At 37.3% G+C, this 16,960-nt stretch overlaps 1 protein-coding gene across 3 annotated transcripts; it reads right to left on the bottom strand.

Annotated features, from left to right (window-relative positions):
* Positions 1 to 1,357: 1,357 nt before the first annotated feature.
* LOC112514941 (probable GMP synthase [glutamine-hydrolyzing]) lies at positions 1,358 to 12,353 on the bottom strand. Of its 3 annotated transcripts, none has more exons than XM_025121588.1 (6): positions 12,225 to 12,336; positions 11,533 to 12,103; positions 3,540 to 3,597; positions 3,353 to 3,436; positions 2,717 to 2,858; positions 1,358 to 1,835 (listed from the first exon to the last, which is right to left on the bottom strand). In XM_025121588.1, the coding sequence occupies exons 2-6, from the start codon at positions 12,077 to 12,079 to the stop codon at positions 1,485 to 1,487; spliced, it is 1,182 nt and encodes a 393-aa protein (XP_024977356.1). In that variant the 5' UTR covers positions 12,080 to 12,103; positions 12,225 to 12,336; the 3' UTR covers positions 1,358 to 1,484. The 3 variants fall into 3 exon arrangements, with proteins under 3 accessions (XP_024977356.1, XP_024977357.1, XP_024977355.1); XM_025121589.1 differs by having other exon boundaries at positions 11,533 to 11,661; positions 11,728 to 12,336; XM_025121587.1 differs by having other exon boundaries at positions 11,533 to 12,353.
* Positions 12,354 to 16,960: the final 4,607 nt, after the last annotated feature.

A 16,960-nucleotide genomic window follows, 5' to 3' on the forward strand; every position in this document is an offset into this window, starting at 1 on the left:
TTTAATCATATGCTTCTTACACCCAAAACGATGGATTCTATCACAGTAATCACATGTTTATGTTATAGAGGTAATTAATTCAAGGTTTACTTATCACATGTTTATCACTCTTTGAATTAGGGTTGTATCACAGTATATAAGATGATTATAAATCATTGTGTGCAATCGATTAGGGTTAAAAATCACGGTATCACCGCCGACTTCACATTTAGGCATGACAATGGGACGGGGATGTGACGTGTTTTGTAATCCTCGTCCCCGACCTATTTTAGCAGGGAATCCCCGTCCCCGTTCGAGTCGGGTGAGCCGAGTTCCTCAACAGGTCGGGGCAAATCACCATCCTTATTCACATTCTTTCATCACAAGAATATCACTGTCGATTAGGTTTGAATCACAGCATCACAGTCGATTATCACAGTATCACAACCGATTTCACATTCTTTTATCACACAAAATTAAGGGCTAGTTTATCACACTGATTTGCACACTCGAAGTTATCACGTTAAAAGTCGATTTCACAAGAATATCACGGTCGATTATCACCTGTTTATCATGGCCGATTTCACATTCCTTTATTACAATAAATTAGGGGATGGTTTATCACACCGATCTGCACACTCGATGTTATCACGTTAGAAGTCGATTTTCACAAGATTATCACTGCACACTCAATGTTGACACGTTAGAAGTCGATAATCACCTGTTTGTCACAGTCAATTTCACAAAATCGAATCTTCAGATACATAAACGATGAAAAGAAAACATTGGGGTCGTGATCATTATTCTAATATAAAATTATGGGATAATTACAATTAATTAAAATAACATAAAAATTATGACAAATACATTACATTACTACCCTTATCAATTTATTTTTATTTATTATATTAGTAAAAAATGTTAGAGAGCCACAACTGTTTTCGCATTCTTCTAAATCACAAGAGTTCTTGAACTCCTGTCTATATATGTGTGTGTGTGCACTCTTTACAAATTGCAAACTGGACACTTGAAAAAGTATCGACTTAGAACCAGTTAAGACAATTAAACGCTTTGTTGATCAACCATTTATAGATGTATACATATTTACACAATCTTATACTTGTCACCATTTTTTTAATCTTGGTTAAAAGATTTTCAACATAAATGGTAATAAATAGCCATAACAAAGAAAATGAAACAAGCTTTACGGGTTAGCTCGGCTGGTAATAAGGTTAGATCACAGGTTCGAGTCCTGTAACAGCAAGACCACTAGAAATTTTTCTGGCTGTTCTCCAGGACCCCTGGAATTAGTCGAAGTGCACATATATGTAGACTAGCCCAGACACCCGCGGTTAACAAAAAGAAGAAGCAAGCAAATGCAAAATGGTTGTAAAGAATAACATCTCACAATCATCATCATCATTTTCATCATGTAATTGTATACCCCTTTTAATCTACAAACCTTAATACAACAATTTGTACACATACCTTCTTCTTTCCACATCCTACTCACCCGATAAACTCAATTCATCCATAACCCTTCCCAACCCATTTCCGTCATCCGATCCCAATCCCGACCCCGACCCCGACCCATTCTCACTTTTCTCTTGTACACATTCGGAAAACCTGAAGCAACTAATCAGATGGTCGTTTGTAAGCCCTCCCACTTGTAGAAATGAGTAAACGACCGTGGGACCCACGCCTCGAAAACCCCTTTTGACCAAATCTTTGCTTATTGACTCGGCTTTGGATGTCTTGATTGGTACTTGGCGAGAGTAGCGGAATTTGTTCACTATAGGCTTGTGGTTTATGAAGCCCCATATGTACTTGTCAAAGGATCCAAACTGATCGGCTATCTGCACCATCGACACAAGAAGCAGAAAGATCAAACCCGATGCATTATATGTTTCTAATCTATATAAATTAATCTAGATTTTAGAGTGTTAATTTTATATGGATAGTTTAGTAATTTACTAGTCTTGTCTCATCTCCTTGATTTCTGTTACGTATTTTTGGTGGTTTTGTCCCACTCAATCTTGTTTTGTCTCGGGGGATGTAAACTAAACACTTACCTGGTAAGTGCTTACCGGGTCATTTACCTTACCTCATGAACATGGCAAGGGCCGAGAATCTTATCCGGCAAGAGCAATGATAAGGATGGAGACTCTTATCCGGTAAGTGAGGGTGATGAGGTAAATTGTTGCGTACGATACCGTTGATGGAGTACAATCTTAACTGATAAAGTAAGGGGATGTTTACTAAACGCTCACCTGATAAGTGCTTACTAGGTCATTTACCTTACAAGGTGAACATGACAAGGGCCGAGAATCTTACCTGGTAAGAGGGAGGATAAGGATGGAGAGTCTTACCCGGTTAGTGATGGTACGTGAGGATGACGACTCTTACCTGGTAAGCACTTATCGAGTAAATTGTTGCATACGATACTGTTTTGATGGACTATCATCTTATTTGGGAAAGTAAGTTAGAGTGTTCGAGTCTTACTCTTAAGTGCTTACCAGGTAAGTGTTTGGGTAAACGGCCTCTAAATTATAGTGTTGATTGTTGAGTCTTACAAGGTAAGCGTTTGGGTAAATGGCCCTTCAGTCTAATGTTGCACCTAACGTACCTCTAATGCTAAGAAAAAAATCGACCATAACTGCTATCTCTAGCGTTAGCAGAAATTTTTAACAAGCAGAAAATGATTTGTCGGTCACCAATAAAAAAGAGCGAGAGATACCTTGCAAACTTGGCGTGCATTTTCAATAATTCCTCGTAATTTCACCTCTGAAAGAAGGGAAGTCGCAGGGTTTCCTGGTACTGCAATTTTCTTATCATTCAATTTCGAGACAGCAACAGGGTCGAATTCATGAAATACTTCTCTGTGTACACACATTTCATTTCAAATTAGTGAAATACATTGCACAGCATAAGAGAAATACTCATCCCGTCACAAAATAAGTGTCCATAATTATATTTTAGTTTGTCCCAGAAAAAAATTCTCGAGTTTCAAAAATAATCGTCAACTTTCAAATTCTACCCTTAATTATGTTTAGGAGAAATCCATTACTCTCTATTTTTTAGCAAAAGGTTGATTACCAGCCACCCCGACCGCCCCACACAGAACCCGCCCCCTAGGAACCACATGCGAGGAAGCATTTCAGAGCTGACTCAACGGCTGAGGCTAGCGGAGGGTTCAAGCCCATCTCACGGTGGATTCGAACTTGAACCTGTTGCGTATATGAGCAAAGTCGCTCTCCCCCAATACCCTTTCTATTATTAAGGGTAAAATTGTCATTTATTTTGGGACAGACGGAGTATTATGCGATTCATATGTAATATTTATTCCTTTCAAAAAAGACAATGTGCATCATACCTAAACAAATGCCTTTTGTTGAGAATAGTGGGCCATGTGAGTTCAGCCAATGCAGTGGACAAACTGAGCAATTCAAACAATTTCCTGAAAGATTTCATTTGGAGACAAATACAATTTGATGATTAGATAACTGATTTAGAATTTATTTAAAAATGATAAGATGCAAAAGAGATCTTCTGGCGCATACTTGTCATCGTGTACCGGGACTCCCCATTCTTCATCATGGAAAGCAGCATAACAAGGATCTTCAAAAAGGAAACAAATACAAATCAGGAGTTGTTATGGAGAGGATTATATATGCAAAAATAAAAATAAATTAGAAACAGATGTGGCTTTAAAACATGACGCATTTGAACACCACAGAACAAAATTGACCTGTAAGGTTGTGTTTGGTACACAGGATGAAACGAGACATGAGAGAGAAAAAAAAACTTGTTGTCTCATGTTTGACGCAACATTAAACTTGGCCGGTAAATGACTTGAGTAGAACAAAAAATGCTCTTTTGACAGCAAAATAGGAGGAACAAAAATCAGAGAGATGGGACAGGATTAGTAATTTACTAAACTACCCATGTTAAATTGAAACCCTATAACCTTTCTAATTCAGTGCTATGAACTGGAATCTAAATCAGTAACGAACAGATAATGAAGATGAAAACAGACTAATCAGATGATTACTTAAATGGAGAACAAGGTAAACTCTAGCATTTGAGAGACTAGCACTCTCCCATAACCACACATTAAGTTTCTCCATGCCTCCCTATGACCAGACCCACTAATTTATACTACAAGCATAATAGGATTATTCTAGATTATCCTCGGTATGACCCAAAGTCCCCTTCTGCTAACAGAATAATTCCCCAAAAATTACTAAAACACCCCTTCTAACCTCTTCTAGAATCTATAAGGTAATGATGGGCCAGGCTTTGGGTCAATGCATAACATCCAGTCCCATTTTGTCCTGTCCAGTCCGTGTATCAAAAGCACCCTTAATTAGTTGGGAGATGATACTTCCAATATGGAACACAATACGTCTTTCTGATGAAATACTTCAGCTCAAGGGGATTTGTCAATTTTACGAAATTATTTTCCTAAACTAAACCGATTTGAGAGAGTATACAAAAGAACGATGTGTAGAGAAGCAGTGCTCGGTCAGCATTGGAAATAGTCAACCAGCAAGCTTAGGCACTTATCAGCTTGGGCAACAATTAAGCAACCTCGTGGCTTTCTAATCTTATTTTGTAACCATCGGTGTCCGGGCCAGCTTCATGCACCTCAACTAATCCCATGGGGCCCTAAAGATAACAGCAAGGAAAATCCCCTGTGGGGCCTAAGGAAACTTGAATTATCAACCTATGGGGAGAAACCTCAAGGCCTTTGTTTGCCAGTTGAGCTGGCCCTCAAGGTTTGGCTTTCCAATCTTTTTGCAGGCTTTCTGATAGTTATGATGAGCAATTGAAAGAATGTGAGACCCATTTAGATATAACTTTCCCTTTATTTGACCAACGCAAATTTGCAGAAATTGGGTATACATGAATGGAAAGTTGGAACCTTTATATCCATATAACTATACAGCATAAACACCGGTTATTGACAGTCTCTGTTTATAGGTTCAAATTTGAGCAAACCCCTAACCCTAATATCACTAAAAAGCCAACAACGAAAATAGCAGATCTTACCCCGCATTTTTATTGAAATCACAGTCAATTAGTGCGACAAATAGTGGTACCCCAATTGGTCACAGTGATTTTGCAATATGGTAGCGGTCAACCACCATAACCACGATTGACTGCCCAGTGAGTATAAGTCAAAACATCCTTAAACTATGACACTATCTTTTACGATTCGGAGAGACTGTCAAGAGTTATCAATTGGACTCGAACAGACTAGTAAGGAAAGACATGAAAGCTTGCCCCCTTTAAAAGGAGATACACTTGAGTGTAGAAAATTAAATGTGTTATGTTTAAAAGTGTTGCAAAAACAAAAAATTTGAGAAAAATTCAACAACCACCATAAGTTTCCAAGTTACAAATTGAAAATGTTTACGAAAATTAGTGATAACATCCATACCCACCTTTTTTGTTTGCAAAGTACTAGGTTTAATATCAAAAAGATAACATGTAGCTCTTCCTCTGTAAGAGGGAGTGCATGTTACTTAAGTTTCTCAGTCTATGATGAATATGTGAAGAGAATTGCTTCATATTCTATTCAAGGACCATTGATCATCTTCCTGGTTTTTAGGCTTATAAAATTCTTCAAAAGTTCTAATTTTGGCAGCCACCCGCTAAAAGGAAAGGTTGCGAGCAAGACTACTAGTTGCAAAGAAGTTCCCACGACTCAAACCAGTGACCTTTGGGTCACAAAACATCTTATTGGATGCTACAATTAGAAGGTAAGATAATTAAAGATATGGATAGTAATAACAAAGATGAAGAGAAATACCATATTGGGGGAGAGAGAGGAGAGCAGAAGATTGGCATCGTGACTAGATCCATGAGGCTTAATCTATGCTTTAATTGCAAACATTAAGAGCAATGTGCTATTTGGTGTCCTAGCTGCTTTCTTATGTCCCATCTTAACAAGTGATACAGGTTCTTTGGTTTTTATCGGAAATAAATTCTGATGTAAATATCATCGCATTACAATCTCTACTTATTTTGGTAACCTCTACTTTAAGGTCTTAAAAATGATATGTAATAAGTTTTACAAAAAGGAAAAAGAAAAGCACGAGTGGAAGGATCCAACAGTCATAGATGGAGGACTATATCCAGCTTGTATAGTGCAAGCCAGATGCATATTGTAAACAGAACTTCAGTCAATCAGGTAGATCCTTTTATAGGCCCATCGACTTATATAGGCCCAGTTTCCAAATTATGCATAGGTGTTCATTACCCATGCTTACTATCATAAGCCTGCTGCATTCTCTAGGAAAAATACAGCAAACATAACTAACGATGTAATGGATTTATTAAGCTTCCATCAAGAAGCATCTTTAAAGAAGCACACAAACTAGGAAACAAGCTACATACTGAAATATGCATGCACAAGACAATTCCTCGGTAAACTTGATAACCGAAGATAACTGCAAACTGCACAGTTATTAATACAACCAACCATAAAATGACGATTGAATATATGCCAAGTTTTTTGGAGTGAGAACAAATGGACATGCATCATGGAGGCCGCAGAAAATAGCCATAAAACTAAAATATAAAGAGGAAGTCAATAAAACAAGACGTTAATTAATTATGGCTGTATCGTAATTTGTAACTCCCAGATAGACACTTTTGCCACGGAAGGGTCCTTGTAGAAGGAAATACTGGGTCATATTTTGACACTAGCAAGATACGACCAGAGCTTTTTGTGGTGCCAGTAGGGAGTTATAAAGAAAGATATTTTGGGTGAATCCGTTGCAGCTCCTTTCGAGGGCATTTTGATGTAATTATGAGGAATAGAGAGGGCAACGGTAACAAAAACCACCGTTAACAATGTTTCTAGAACAAGTAATAGCATAGAAGAGGAAAAGGGAAATTAACAGAAAAGATGCTTCCCACAAGTAACAACAGCTCTTTTCAGCATTGTCATTATGAAGGGTTGATGGAATTAATGGTTTTCACCTTTGTAGCATGCATTTTTAACATAAAACATAAACAAGAAGACGATATAAGTCGCACGAATTTTCCGATAAAACTGCTTTCCTAAAGAATTATAATATATATATATGTGTGTGTGTGTGTGTGTGTGTGTATTCTAGGCCTTGCGAATGATAACTTTGTTATATTTGCCACTTGGTCATCGCAATATCAGAATGAACAGCAAAGAAGGTAAATGAGTAAAAATTTCATCCAAGGCCGACTCCTCTTCCAATTCATTCAAAGAAAGGGAGAGGAAAAAGATAGTACATGAAGACATTTCTAGCTTTGAGCTTACTTTAAAACACGTATTTTATCTTTTTATGTCAGCAAAGGTAATGATAAACAGCATAAGCAATTCCAGTGTGCAAGATCCTTAATCATATAATTAACCAGTTATAGACTATACATACACTACATAACAAAATTTGAAAAACATAAAATGCAGAATACCCATATATACAAGTGCTTGCTCGTAGCCTCGTAGGTTAGTATGAATGATGCAATCCTTGACCATCAGAATTTACAAAAGGGAAATATTCATGCCTTCAATATCCTGCAAGAGGTCAAACATGACAACTATGTGCCTCAAATATCCTAAAACATAATATAATTTTCCACCATGTTCCTGAATTACTTCTTGGACCAGGCATCTCACTATGATACGAGGGATTTATCAAAGAATCTTCGATTGACAATATAGCAGCCAGTATTCTTTGTGAAAATTTCAAGAGACGTCTGTGGGCATGAGTTCCTATGAATGCATCACCCTTATTTTAAGCATTGACATATATTTACACCGCCGATGGTTTGATTGTTTCATTATCAATTCATAATATTGAAGTACAAAATGTCACTATGGCGCAACCAGGTACAAGGCAACAAAAACCTAGCATGTAGAGATTCTCAAAATGCTTTACATAACAGCAAATGAAGGACCGATTAACAAAATCAAAAGGTGGTTATCACGATCAACAAATAACACAAAAGGAGAAAGAAAGGCATCCATATTAGTAGGAAACTTTATGAAGTGACACATCCGAGTATAGAAATAAACTTTATGGGTGATGTAATTGAGTTCCTTGTAGACGGAAAATTTCTTGTCGAAACCGACTAAGAAACAATGGGTCAACGATCACTAACGATCGACTTGGGAACTCCATGATGACGAACCACTTCCCGAACAAAGATCTCGGCTATTGACCTTCCTGTATATGGATGTTTTAAAAGAATGAAGTGGCTGTATTTCGAAAGACGATCTACCAACACTAAAATCGCATCAAAACCTTTAGATTCAAGTAAGCCCAAAATAAAATCCATTGAGAGATGTTCCCACACCATATCCAGAATGTCCAAGGGCTGCAAAAGATTCAGAAGTTCCTCTACTGGGCTGGAAAACGTGCTTTTACTTGGTCGAATCATACCAAGATTCAGAAGTTCCTCTACTTGCTTCTCAATTTCAGCCTTTTGAATGTGGGGATACCTATACAGCCGCACACAAATTGGTTCATGAGAATTGATTAAAGAAATTATGTGATCGTGAGCACACCGTGAAGGTAATCCTGTTGGATCCTGAAATACAGCTGAAAAACGGTCAAACAAGGATTGTAAATCTTGTTGTTTTGCTAAAGATAACTCCTTTTGTTCGTTTTGACCAGACGAAATAGTACTCTGAAGACAGGCCTAAGAAGGATTGTCTAGTGACAACCACAATTGAAGAGAAGCTTGAGAGACCTGTACTTTAGGTAAGCCTTGGATGCACACTGATTCCTCTTGGAATACAAATTTCATGGAAGATTGTGCCCAGTTATGGATCACCTCTCCCAAAGTCTTAAGCCACTCCATGCCTAAAACCATGTCCAAATGCCCCATTTCAAATACCAAAGCTTCCACCTCGAATTCACATGTCCCCACTCGTACTTTAAGATGCGTACAATGTTGACTAATAAAGATTTTGTGGCCATCGCCCACCTGAATGTTGATGCCATCGAAAAATTCCGAAGATAACCCTAACACAGTCACCAATTTTTGTGAGATAAAATTATGCGTGACTCCACTGTCCATCAAAATCACCACTGAAAACTTGCTATTGCCCCCTCAAAACTTTAAGATTTTGCCACCAGGTGGCGAATCAGCAGTAGCACCCAAGAATTTCGAGGCCATACATAATCTTGTTGGAGGAATTTCCTCCTCTTTAGTGTCTGGTGCCTCTATCGTCTCCAAGGTCTGAAGCTCGCCGTCCCCATCTACAGATTCATCGTCTCCCAAGAGAAGACTTTGTAATTTCCCTTCGGGACATTTGTGACCAAGATCAAATTGATGCCCACAATGGAAACACAAACCTTTCTTACGTCGCTCCTCCCATTCTGTAAGAGTAAGAGACTGAATACCCGATTGCGATTAAACAATTGGCCATAGTCCGATGAAGGAGACCCAACAATACACGGATTTGGAGGCATACGACCTAAACCATTGCATGTAAGTGGGTTTATTCTCACTGGAAAGAGAACTATTGGGCCCTTTGTTCTCATAATGGCCCAAAGGATTGGATCTGAAATCCGATTGGAAAGAGAAGCCCAACCCACCTCCTGCTTGGGGGATTGGGAAATATTCCCGACAGAAGGTCGAAGCATCTCTTTGATATCCTTAGCGAGATACATGGCATCAAGACGAGACTGAGGTCAATGGAGACATACCCATCGTTTCAATCATCTCGTAAACCCGCAATAAAGTAACCCAGGGTCTATGTCTCAGGTAATCGAGGTACCAAAGATAGCAAATATTCAAAATCATCTATATAATCGTGAATAGAAGATACTTGTTTCATCGTAGCCACTTGTTCGTGCGGATTATGAATCTCCAAATCGAAAATCGTTGGAGTAGTTCGACGGACAACTGTTCCCACATAAGGGAATCGTAAATTTGTCTCACAACCGTGAACCAGTTTTGGGCTACACCCACCGTACTTAATTGAGCAAGAGGAATTCGAAGGTGAGATGTGTACCATGGCTGTCAAAGTATAATTTTGCTTTCTGAATCCATCCCTGAGGATCGAACCCATAGAATTCAGGCAATTTTACTTTATTCGCCGCCTATGGTAACAAATCGGAAGAACCCAATCGTGGACTAGAAGTGCGTGAGTTATCTCCTTGTTGTGGTGACAAAACCCCCTGAGGATTCTGTGGAATTGGGGATCCATTGGAGGCCCCAGACGGTCCTCCAATTTCAAGGTTGAATTGAATACCCTTTTGTTTCACCCATGCCATAAGCATCTTATGAAAAAATTCAGCTTCCTCCGCTCGCTCTGATTCCCACGCTTAAATCCCCACTTTGATTTCCTAGATATCCGATTGCAACCTTTGAATTTGTTCTTCGTGTTGCTCCAAGAGGTTCAAATGAGATCGAGTTTCCATGGGTTCCACATAGCAGGACAAGGCAGGTCGTACCAATGACGAGAATCGACAAATTAAATGAAGGATATTGGATATCTATGATTGAAATTGAAAGGAATTACAATAATGGAAAATGAACTAGAGAATCCTCCCTCTCTCTGCGTACTAATGCGAGAGCTAATAGAAACTTAGGAAAACATTCTCTACTCTCAAAAACGTTATACCTCCCCTCTATTTGGAGGTGAAAGTTCTCTCCTCTAACCAAATTCTAGCCACTTTCCTTTTCTGTCCTTTTGAGCCTCCTAGAGTATACTTTTAGAATACTTGGTTTATTCTTATTATGGTCCAGTCCAACCAAATCCATAACATAGTTATAGTTAGTTAAAGGTGATCTACATTCTACATTATCCAACTCAAGTTCTTCACAGGTTCTCCAATCTCCCGTGAGAAAATAATCTACAACCTAATTCTTGAATGACTAAACAACCAAATGCTACTAGATAGGTTTGCTGTCACTATATCAGATAGCATAGGTTAAATGTAGACCACTAAATTCCATTTTCCAATTACCTTTTTCCTAATTTTAGTACATCATTTAAACTTTGTGAGTTATGAGTTACGACGATGAGTTATGACAGAAGAAAGCATCGTCATCCGATAATAGAGTTACAATATGACCGCACACATACTCCTTTATTGTTTTCCTTTTCAGAAAATTCTTGGGCTAGAAATTAGTGGGGGTCTACGATTAAAGGAAGAATCCACTATATGCAATAGTTCATGAAACACCAGCATTCGTAGCTGATAGCGTAGCAGCCTAAGACAATTTCGGAGTAATCAAAAATGCATTTATCCATTTCATTTTTAAATAATAATCTCTAGTTGAGCATAAGAAGCAACTGAAAGACCTAATTGGTCCGAACTAAAAGAGCACCTTCACATGCTTATGATTTCCAAATTTAAATATGTCCATCATCTCAAAACTGCAGTTTTATAGGAATCAAAGTTAAGAAAAAAATCATTAGTAGCTCTAAACAATTTGGTTACCTTGCCTCAATTGTAAGTTATAGCAATCTAGGTATTCCAATAGAAATTGCAATACATACAGGGCTAGTTAAACAGGTTAAAAAGCTCAAGTTTAGAGTCATAACCATACCGGTATTAGCTGTCACCCAAGCACATCTCTTCCGCCCTGGTGAAGCATCAGATGAAGCCTCCAAAGAACTATCAGTCTCCACAACAACATTTTCAAGTTTTTCACCTCTTGGAAAACTCTCAACTTTTCCTGTTTTTGAAACTGTTTTCAAAGCATTCTCAAGCTTTCCGGTTCTCGAAACAGCAGATTGCTTACCACGAAACGGTGTAGGTGTCACACTCCGTCGACTAATCTTCCCAGTAGACGCTCGACTGTGTGAAGAATCGGAAGAGGCGTCCGATGAGCATGACGCATTCATCGGCAAATTCGACTTCAGCAGCTTAGAATCCTTTTGTCTCAAAATCGACGGCGGAGGAGGGGTTATTGCTTTAGAATGCAAAGCCGAATTTGCAATAACCGTCACCGGCGAAGGAGATTTCTTAACTTCCCCCGGTTTTCCTACTTTACTCTTAGGTTTCGCAGCCGGTTTACGCAATTCCACCACCGATCTCGTCTTGTTTCCGGCAGGCCCCAGCACTGGTCGTGATTCTGAATCAGCACAATCCATCACCAATTTCACGACTCGCGGCGGCTCCGACATTCAAGAAACAAGAGTTTAGTTAAGCAAAAAATCTGCTAGGGCACAGAAATTAACGATTCAAGAAATTTCACGTAGATTTGGAAGCTCATGTGGATAAATGATCGAAATGCACCAATCAAACCCCTATAATGAGAGCACAGATCAAGCAGTGAACTCCACGGCGCCGGCGACGTCGAGTCGGAGCTCAGTAGTCGAGGAAGGAAAGCAAGGACGGCTGAGATGTTTCTAGAAGGGTCGGAGTTAAGACAAGCTCTAAAAATCCAAATTGAATTCGATTTAAAAATAAAATTATAAAGGAAAATTTTGAGTTTCTATGCTCAACAATGTTCTATATGTCAAAAATATGCTCCAACATTTGACATTTGAAAATCTATGCTCCGAGGTCACATTCTATTTAAAACATTCTTTTTTCTCTTAAATTCTTTCATATGACTGAGACCTCTCCATGGCTTCTCTTTACCCTCCATTCTGTCTCTCATTGCAAACCCCTTTGTCAAAACATCCTTCGCTCCAGTTGTATTTAATTGTTGTAACTAGGGGTGTTCATGGGTTGGGTTGATCGGGTTGAAGACATTTGAACAACTCAACCTAATGTTTGCGGTTTGGAAAAATCTTAACCCAACCCGTATGGGTTGGTCGGGTTGATACTTTGGTATGTTAAAATATTATTCTAATCTTTAATATGTTATTTCTCTACTCATAATTTCTTTTTCATCATCAACCATTTGATACAACTTATTCATATTTCTTACATATATCACATTCAGTTAATTTTCTCAATTTACATATATATGTTCAGTTACTGAATATATATACGAATGAGTTATATAGATATGTGAATAGATTGAAAATATGTATATATAGAGCATACATAATAGTGTAATTGTCTAATGTATATATTAATAAAAATTCAACAATTATATTAAATCCAATAAATAAAAGGATATCGGGTTCATCGGGTTGGGTTAGGTTCAAATAATAGTAACTTGATATCAACTCAATACATACGGTTTGACAATTTTACAACTCGATTAGACATCGGGTTGCTTCGAGTTGGGTTATTTCGCGTTGTGTCGGGTTGGGTTGGTCGGGTTTTTGAGCACTCCTAGTTGTAATTTTATCTGCTTCTCATCTTTACAGATTATGTGTTTCTTCTCTCTCTCTCTCTCTCTCTCTCTCTTTGTCTCACCGTCTTTTTACAAATTATTTCTGTGTTGTGCCGGGTTGGGTTGGTCGGGTTCATCGAGTTGGGTTGGGTTCAAATATTATCAACCCAAAACCTATGGTTTGATAATTTTACAACTCGATTAGACATCAGGTTGCTTCGGGTTGGGTTATTTCGCGTTGTGTTGAGTTGGATTGATCGGGTTGGTCGGGTTTTTTAGCACCCCTAGTTGTAATTTTATCTGCTTCTCATATTTACAGATTCTGTGTTTCTTCTCTCTGTCTGTCTATCTCACCGTCTTTTTATTAGAGTTTTCTTTTTCGTTCATTTGATTTTTTTAAATATAAATATAATATTTGAATGTTTGATTAGAAAAAGTGAATGTATTTCATGTTTCATATGATCATCATGACCAAAAGCGCCCGACAACCATGAATACTCAGTAATCACCCTCTTCTTCCCAACATACAGTATAATAAACAAATAAATTGACCCCTGAACATGATTGCAACGAGACAGGTTAAAATTTTGCACTGTTGTGTTAGAATCACAACAAAAACTGCTTTATGCATTTAGATTGCTCGATGAAACATAAAAGGCATCAAACGTCATCAAGCACCATTACACATAAACTATAGAAAAACTCATAAATCAAGAAAATCACAAATAAACCATGAAAAGTACACAGTAATTTATCGTAACGCCCTTAAATCTAGAGAGAGCGGTTAATTAGATTTTTCCGATCATACATTAAATAAAGAATAAATTTCTTTCTATAAATTAATATTTTAATTAACATAATAAGAGAAACTAGATTTAACATCAACAATAGGTAACCCAAATCTTACATCGAGAGTAGCGCAATGTCAGGTGTTACTAAAACCCAACAACAATCGCCATCTTCAAATGCGGAAGACATCACTTCGTCACATCAGCATGGTAACCGGTTAATGGTTCGATCGATTACCCTAATAGTTAAATGTTTAAAATTTTACATCTTATGTACCAAAAATAAGTTTTCAAGGTACGTTACAAAAAATAGGAATTAAGTTAAAGTACGTTATTTTTTTATGCAATTTGCCTAATATATTATTCCACTAGTTAAATATAGAAGCATATTTTTGCAATACTTAAGTAATCAAATCCCTTTAAGCATATAAACTCAAATGTTCCCATTTTGAATTTTAAAATCTGTCTCGTGTCACCTTTTGAAACGACCAGACTGGAAAGGGTTTGTTATATTGTCACGTCTTTCATGTTTGATTTTGTAATTGCAAAATGACAATCATGCCCTTTGTCTTTAAACCTCATTTTTGCCCTTCATTATTTAAAATATTTAATGGTCGTTTATCAAACGCTTACCTGACAAGTGTTTATTGGAAAAAAATCATCACACTCACTTACCTTGATAAGTAGTATTCTCAACCATCAAAATGGATTGCGGTAGACATCTTTTATCCAGTGAGCGCTTACCGGATAAGAGTCATCATCATCATTTACCGGGTAAGATTATTGGTCTTTGCTATGCCTTTTTACCAATAAGATTATCCATTTTTGTCATGCTCACTGATAAGATAAGTGACACCCAATAAACGCTTACCTGACAAGAGTTTGATAAACGACCCCTAAAGCTTTATAGTGATCAGGGGTGGAAATTTTATGTCAAACGTAACCAACTAGCGTGTATTAATTGTATTAATTTAATTGATATTAATTACAGTCGACTGATAGTATCGTGAAAAATATATAAATTTGGTTGATACATGACATTAGAAATCGTGTATCACAGTAGTACCATAGTATCAACTTATTTAACTATTTGTTAATTTTTGTATTTTTAATGTATTAAATAATAAACATTGTAAACTTGGCTATTCTATATGAACATTGGAATGTTTGCAGGTTTTATTCATTGTAATTAAAAATACTTGGGGGGTGTTTGGTTCATGGAATTTGGTGGAATTGGAATGAATTGGAATGTCCAAATCTTTGACCAAATTCCAAATCTCATGTTTGGTTCACATAATAGATGTGAAGGAATCCTTCCAATTCCATCCAAATTCTTAATTCATTGATTTCACAATTTCACCGCATATACCACGGATTTCAAATTCCAATCCGACAAATTCCTTAGCCCTCATCCATTCATCAATGTTGTATCTCGATTTGCTCTGTTCTGCTATGCTCGATCTCGTTTAAAACTAAGAATGACAATGGGGCAGGTTCGAGCAGATAACTAAAAACCGTCCCCATGACCGTCCTGATCCCCCGTCGGGGATCTTATCGGGTCCCGCCGTTTCCCCGATCCCTGTTGGGGAATTCGTGAAGGTAAAAATCCTTTTTTTCCCATTCACCGTTGGTTGTAACCGAACCCGAAACAGATATAAAAATCCTCGAATTTAATATTATATATATATATATATAAATTAAAATTAATATATATACACATATCAAGCCGGGCCGGGCCGATGATCACCGTCCCCGCCCCCGTCCCCGTTAAAATCCCCGAATTTGTCCCCGATCCCCGTCCCGTCCCCGATAAGATGTCCCCGAACCCAGCCCGAAAGTTTCTGTTTCAGCTTTTTTTGCCTGTAATTTTCTCATTGAATTCCGTGAACGAAACAAAAAAAATTCCAATTTGGTAAAAAATTCCAATTCGGTAAAAAATTCCATTCCAATTTCATCCAACCAAACGCAATCAAAAGATATGGTCAAATTCCATTCCATTCCCTCAAAGTCAAATTCATTTGATGAATTCCAATTCCATTGAATTTCATTCTACAAACGGCCCCTTAAACTTCATATGTGTTATCTGAAAACTCAAAATGTCACTGAAAATCTAAACAAAATTACAAGTTTTCATGTAATTTGAGTTGGTATAAAACCAGTATCAATCAAAAAAAGTTGGTACCAAATATAGTTGGTTGGTAAATGACACAAGAGTTTTTATACCAATTATAATTGGTTGGTATAAGGAAAAAAAACTTGGTACAACACCAAGTCCACACCTAGTAGTGATGAGTTGGGTTCCGGTGAGAAAGTGAGTTAAAATAAGAAACATAAGAAAGGAATTTCCACAATTGGATGCACATTAGAATAAGATGCACTGAGATACAGTAGATCAACCCCCGTATCAAGCGCGAATCATGGGTAGGTATGAGATTAAAGGTGACCAATAGTCCAAATCCTTTCTCACGCTTCTCACATTTAACTCTCTTTCTCGTACGATCCTTCGCCAGTAGTGATTCACAAAAACTGGTCTTTTACTTTCTCTTTATCAAAGTTAAGAACTACCATAAAAAATCGACAACGGTAGTCACTTTTAAGACTGTCTTTTTAGTTGGGTTACATGTGTTTTTTTCAATATTAATAATTATTATATAAATCAAAATTTATTAAATACTAATAAAATAATACTTGACACAAAAGTTGAGGTAAGATGTAAGAGCATCTCCAACAGCTTCTCTATAATTTCTCTGAAATAGAGAATTAAAAGTCAAAATCTCTAAAATAAATTACAATCAACTGCAATAGCTTCTTTATTTTAGAAATTTTATCATAAAAGCTATAAAAACCCATTTTTTTCTTGTAAATTTACAATAATATTTTTTTGCCTTAACCGCATAATGGGCCCCATTTTCCAAATAAAAAAAACCGTACTGCTTTATGGATGTTTTTACCTA

This window comes from Cynara cardunculus (assembly GCF_001531365.2).
Source record: "Cynara cardunculus var. scolymus isolate 2C chromosome LG 6, CcrdV1, whole genome shotgun sequence".
In the NCBI taxonomy this organism is placed as follows: domain Eukaryota; kingdom Viridiplantae; phylum Streptophyta; class Magnoliopsida; order Asterales; family Asteraceae; genus Cynara; species Cynara cardunculus.

What these genes read in the sequence shown, in the direction of transcription:
- LOC112514941 (XM_025121587.1), bottom strand. Translation starts at nt 12,112, where the DNA reads ATGTCGGAGCCGCCGCGAGTCGTGAAATTGGTGATGGATTGTGCTGAT. An exon ending in TTGGGTGACAGCTAATACCG is followed by an intron (nt 3,598 to 11,532) that starts GTATGGTTATGA and finishes TCCTTTTTGAAG; the next exon opens with ATCCTTGTTATGCTGCTTTC. An exon ending in ATGCACGCCAAGTTTGCAAG is followed by an intron (nt 1,836 to 2,716) that starts GTATCTCTCGCT and finishes TCGATGGTGCAG; the next exon opens with ATAGCCGATCAGTTTGGATC.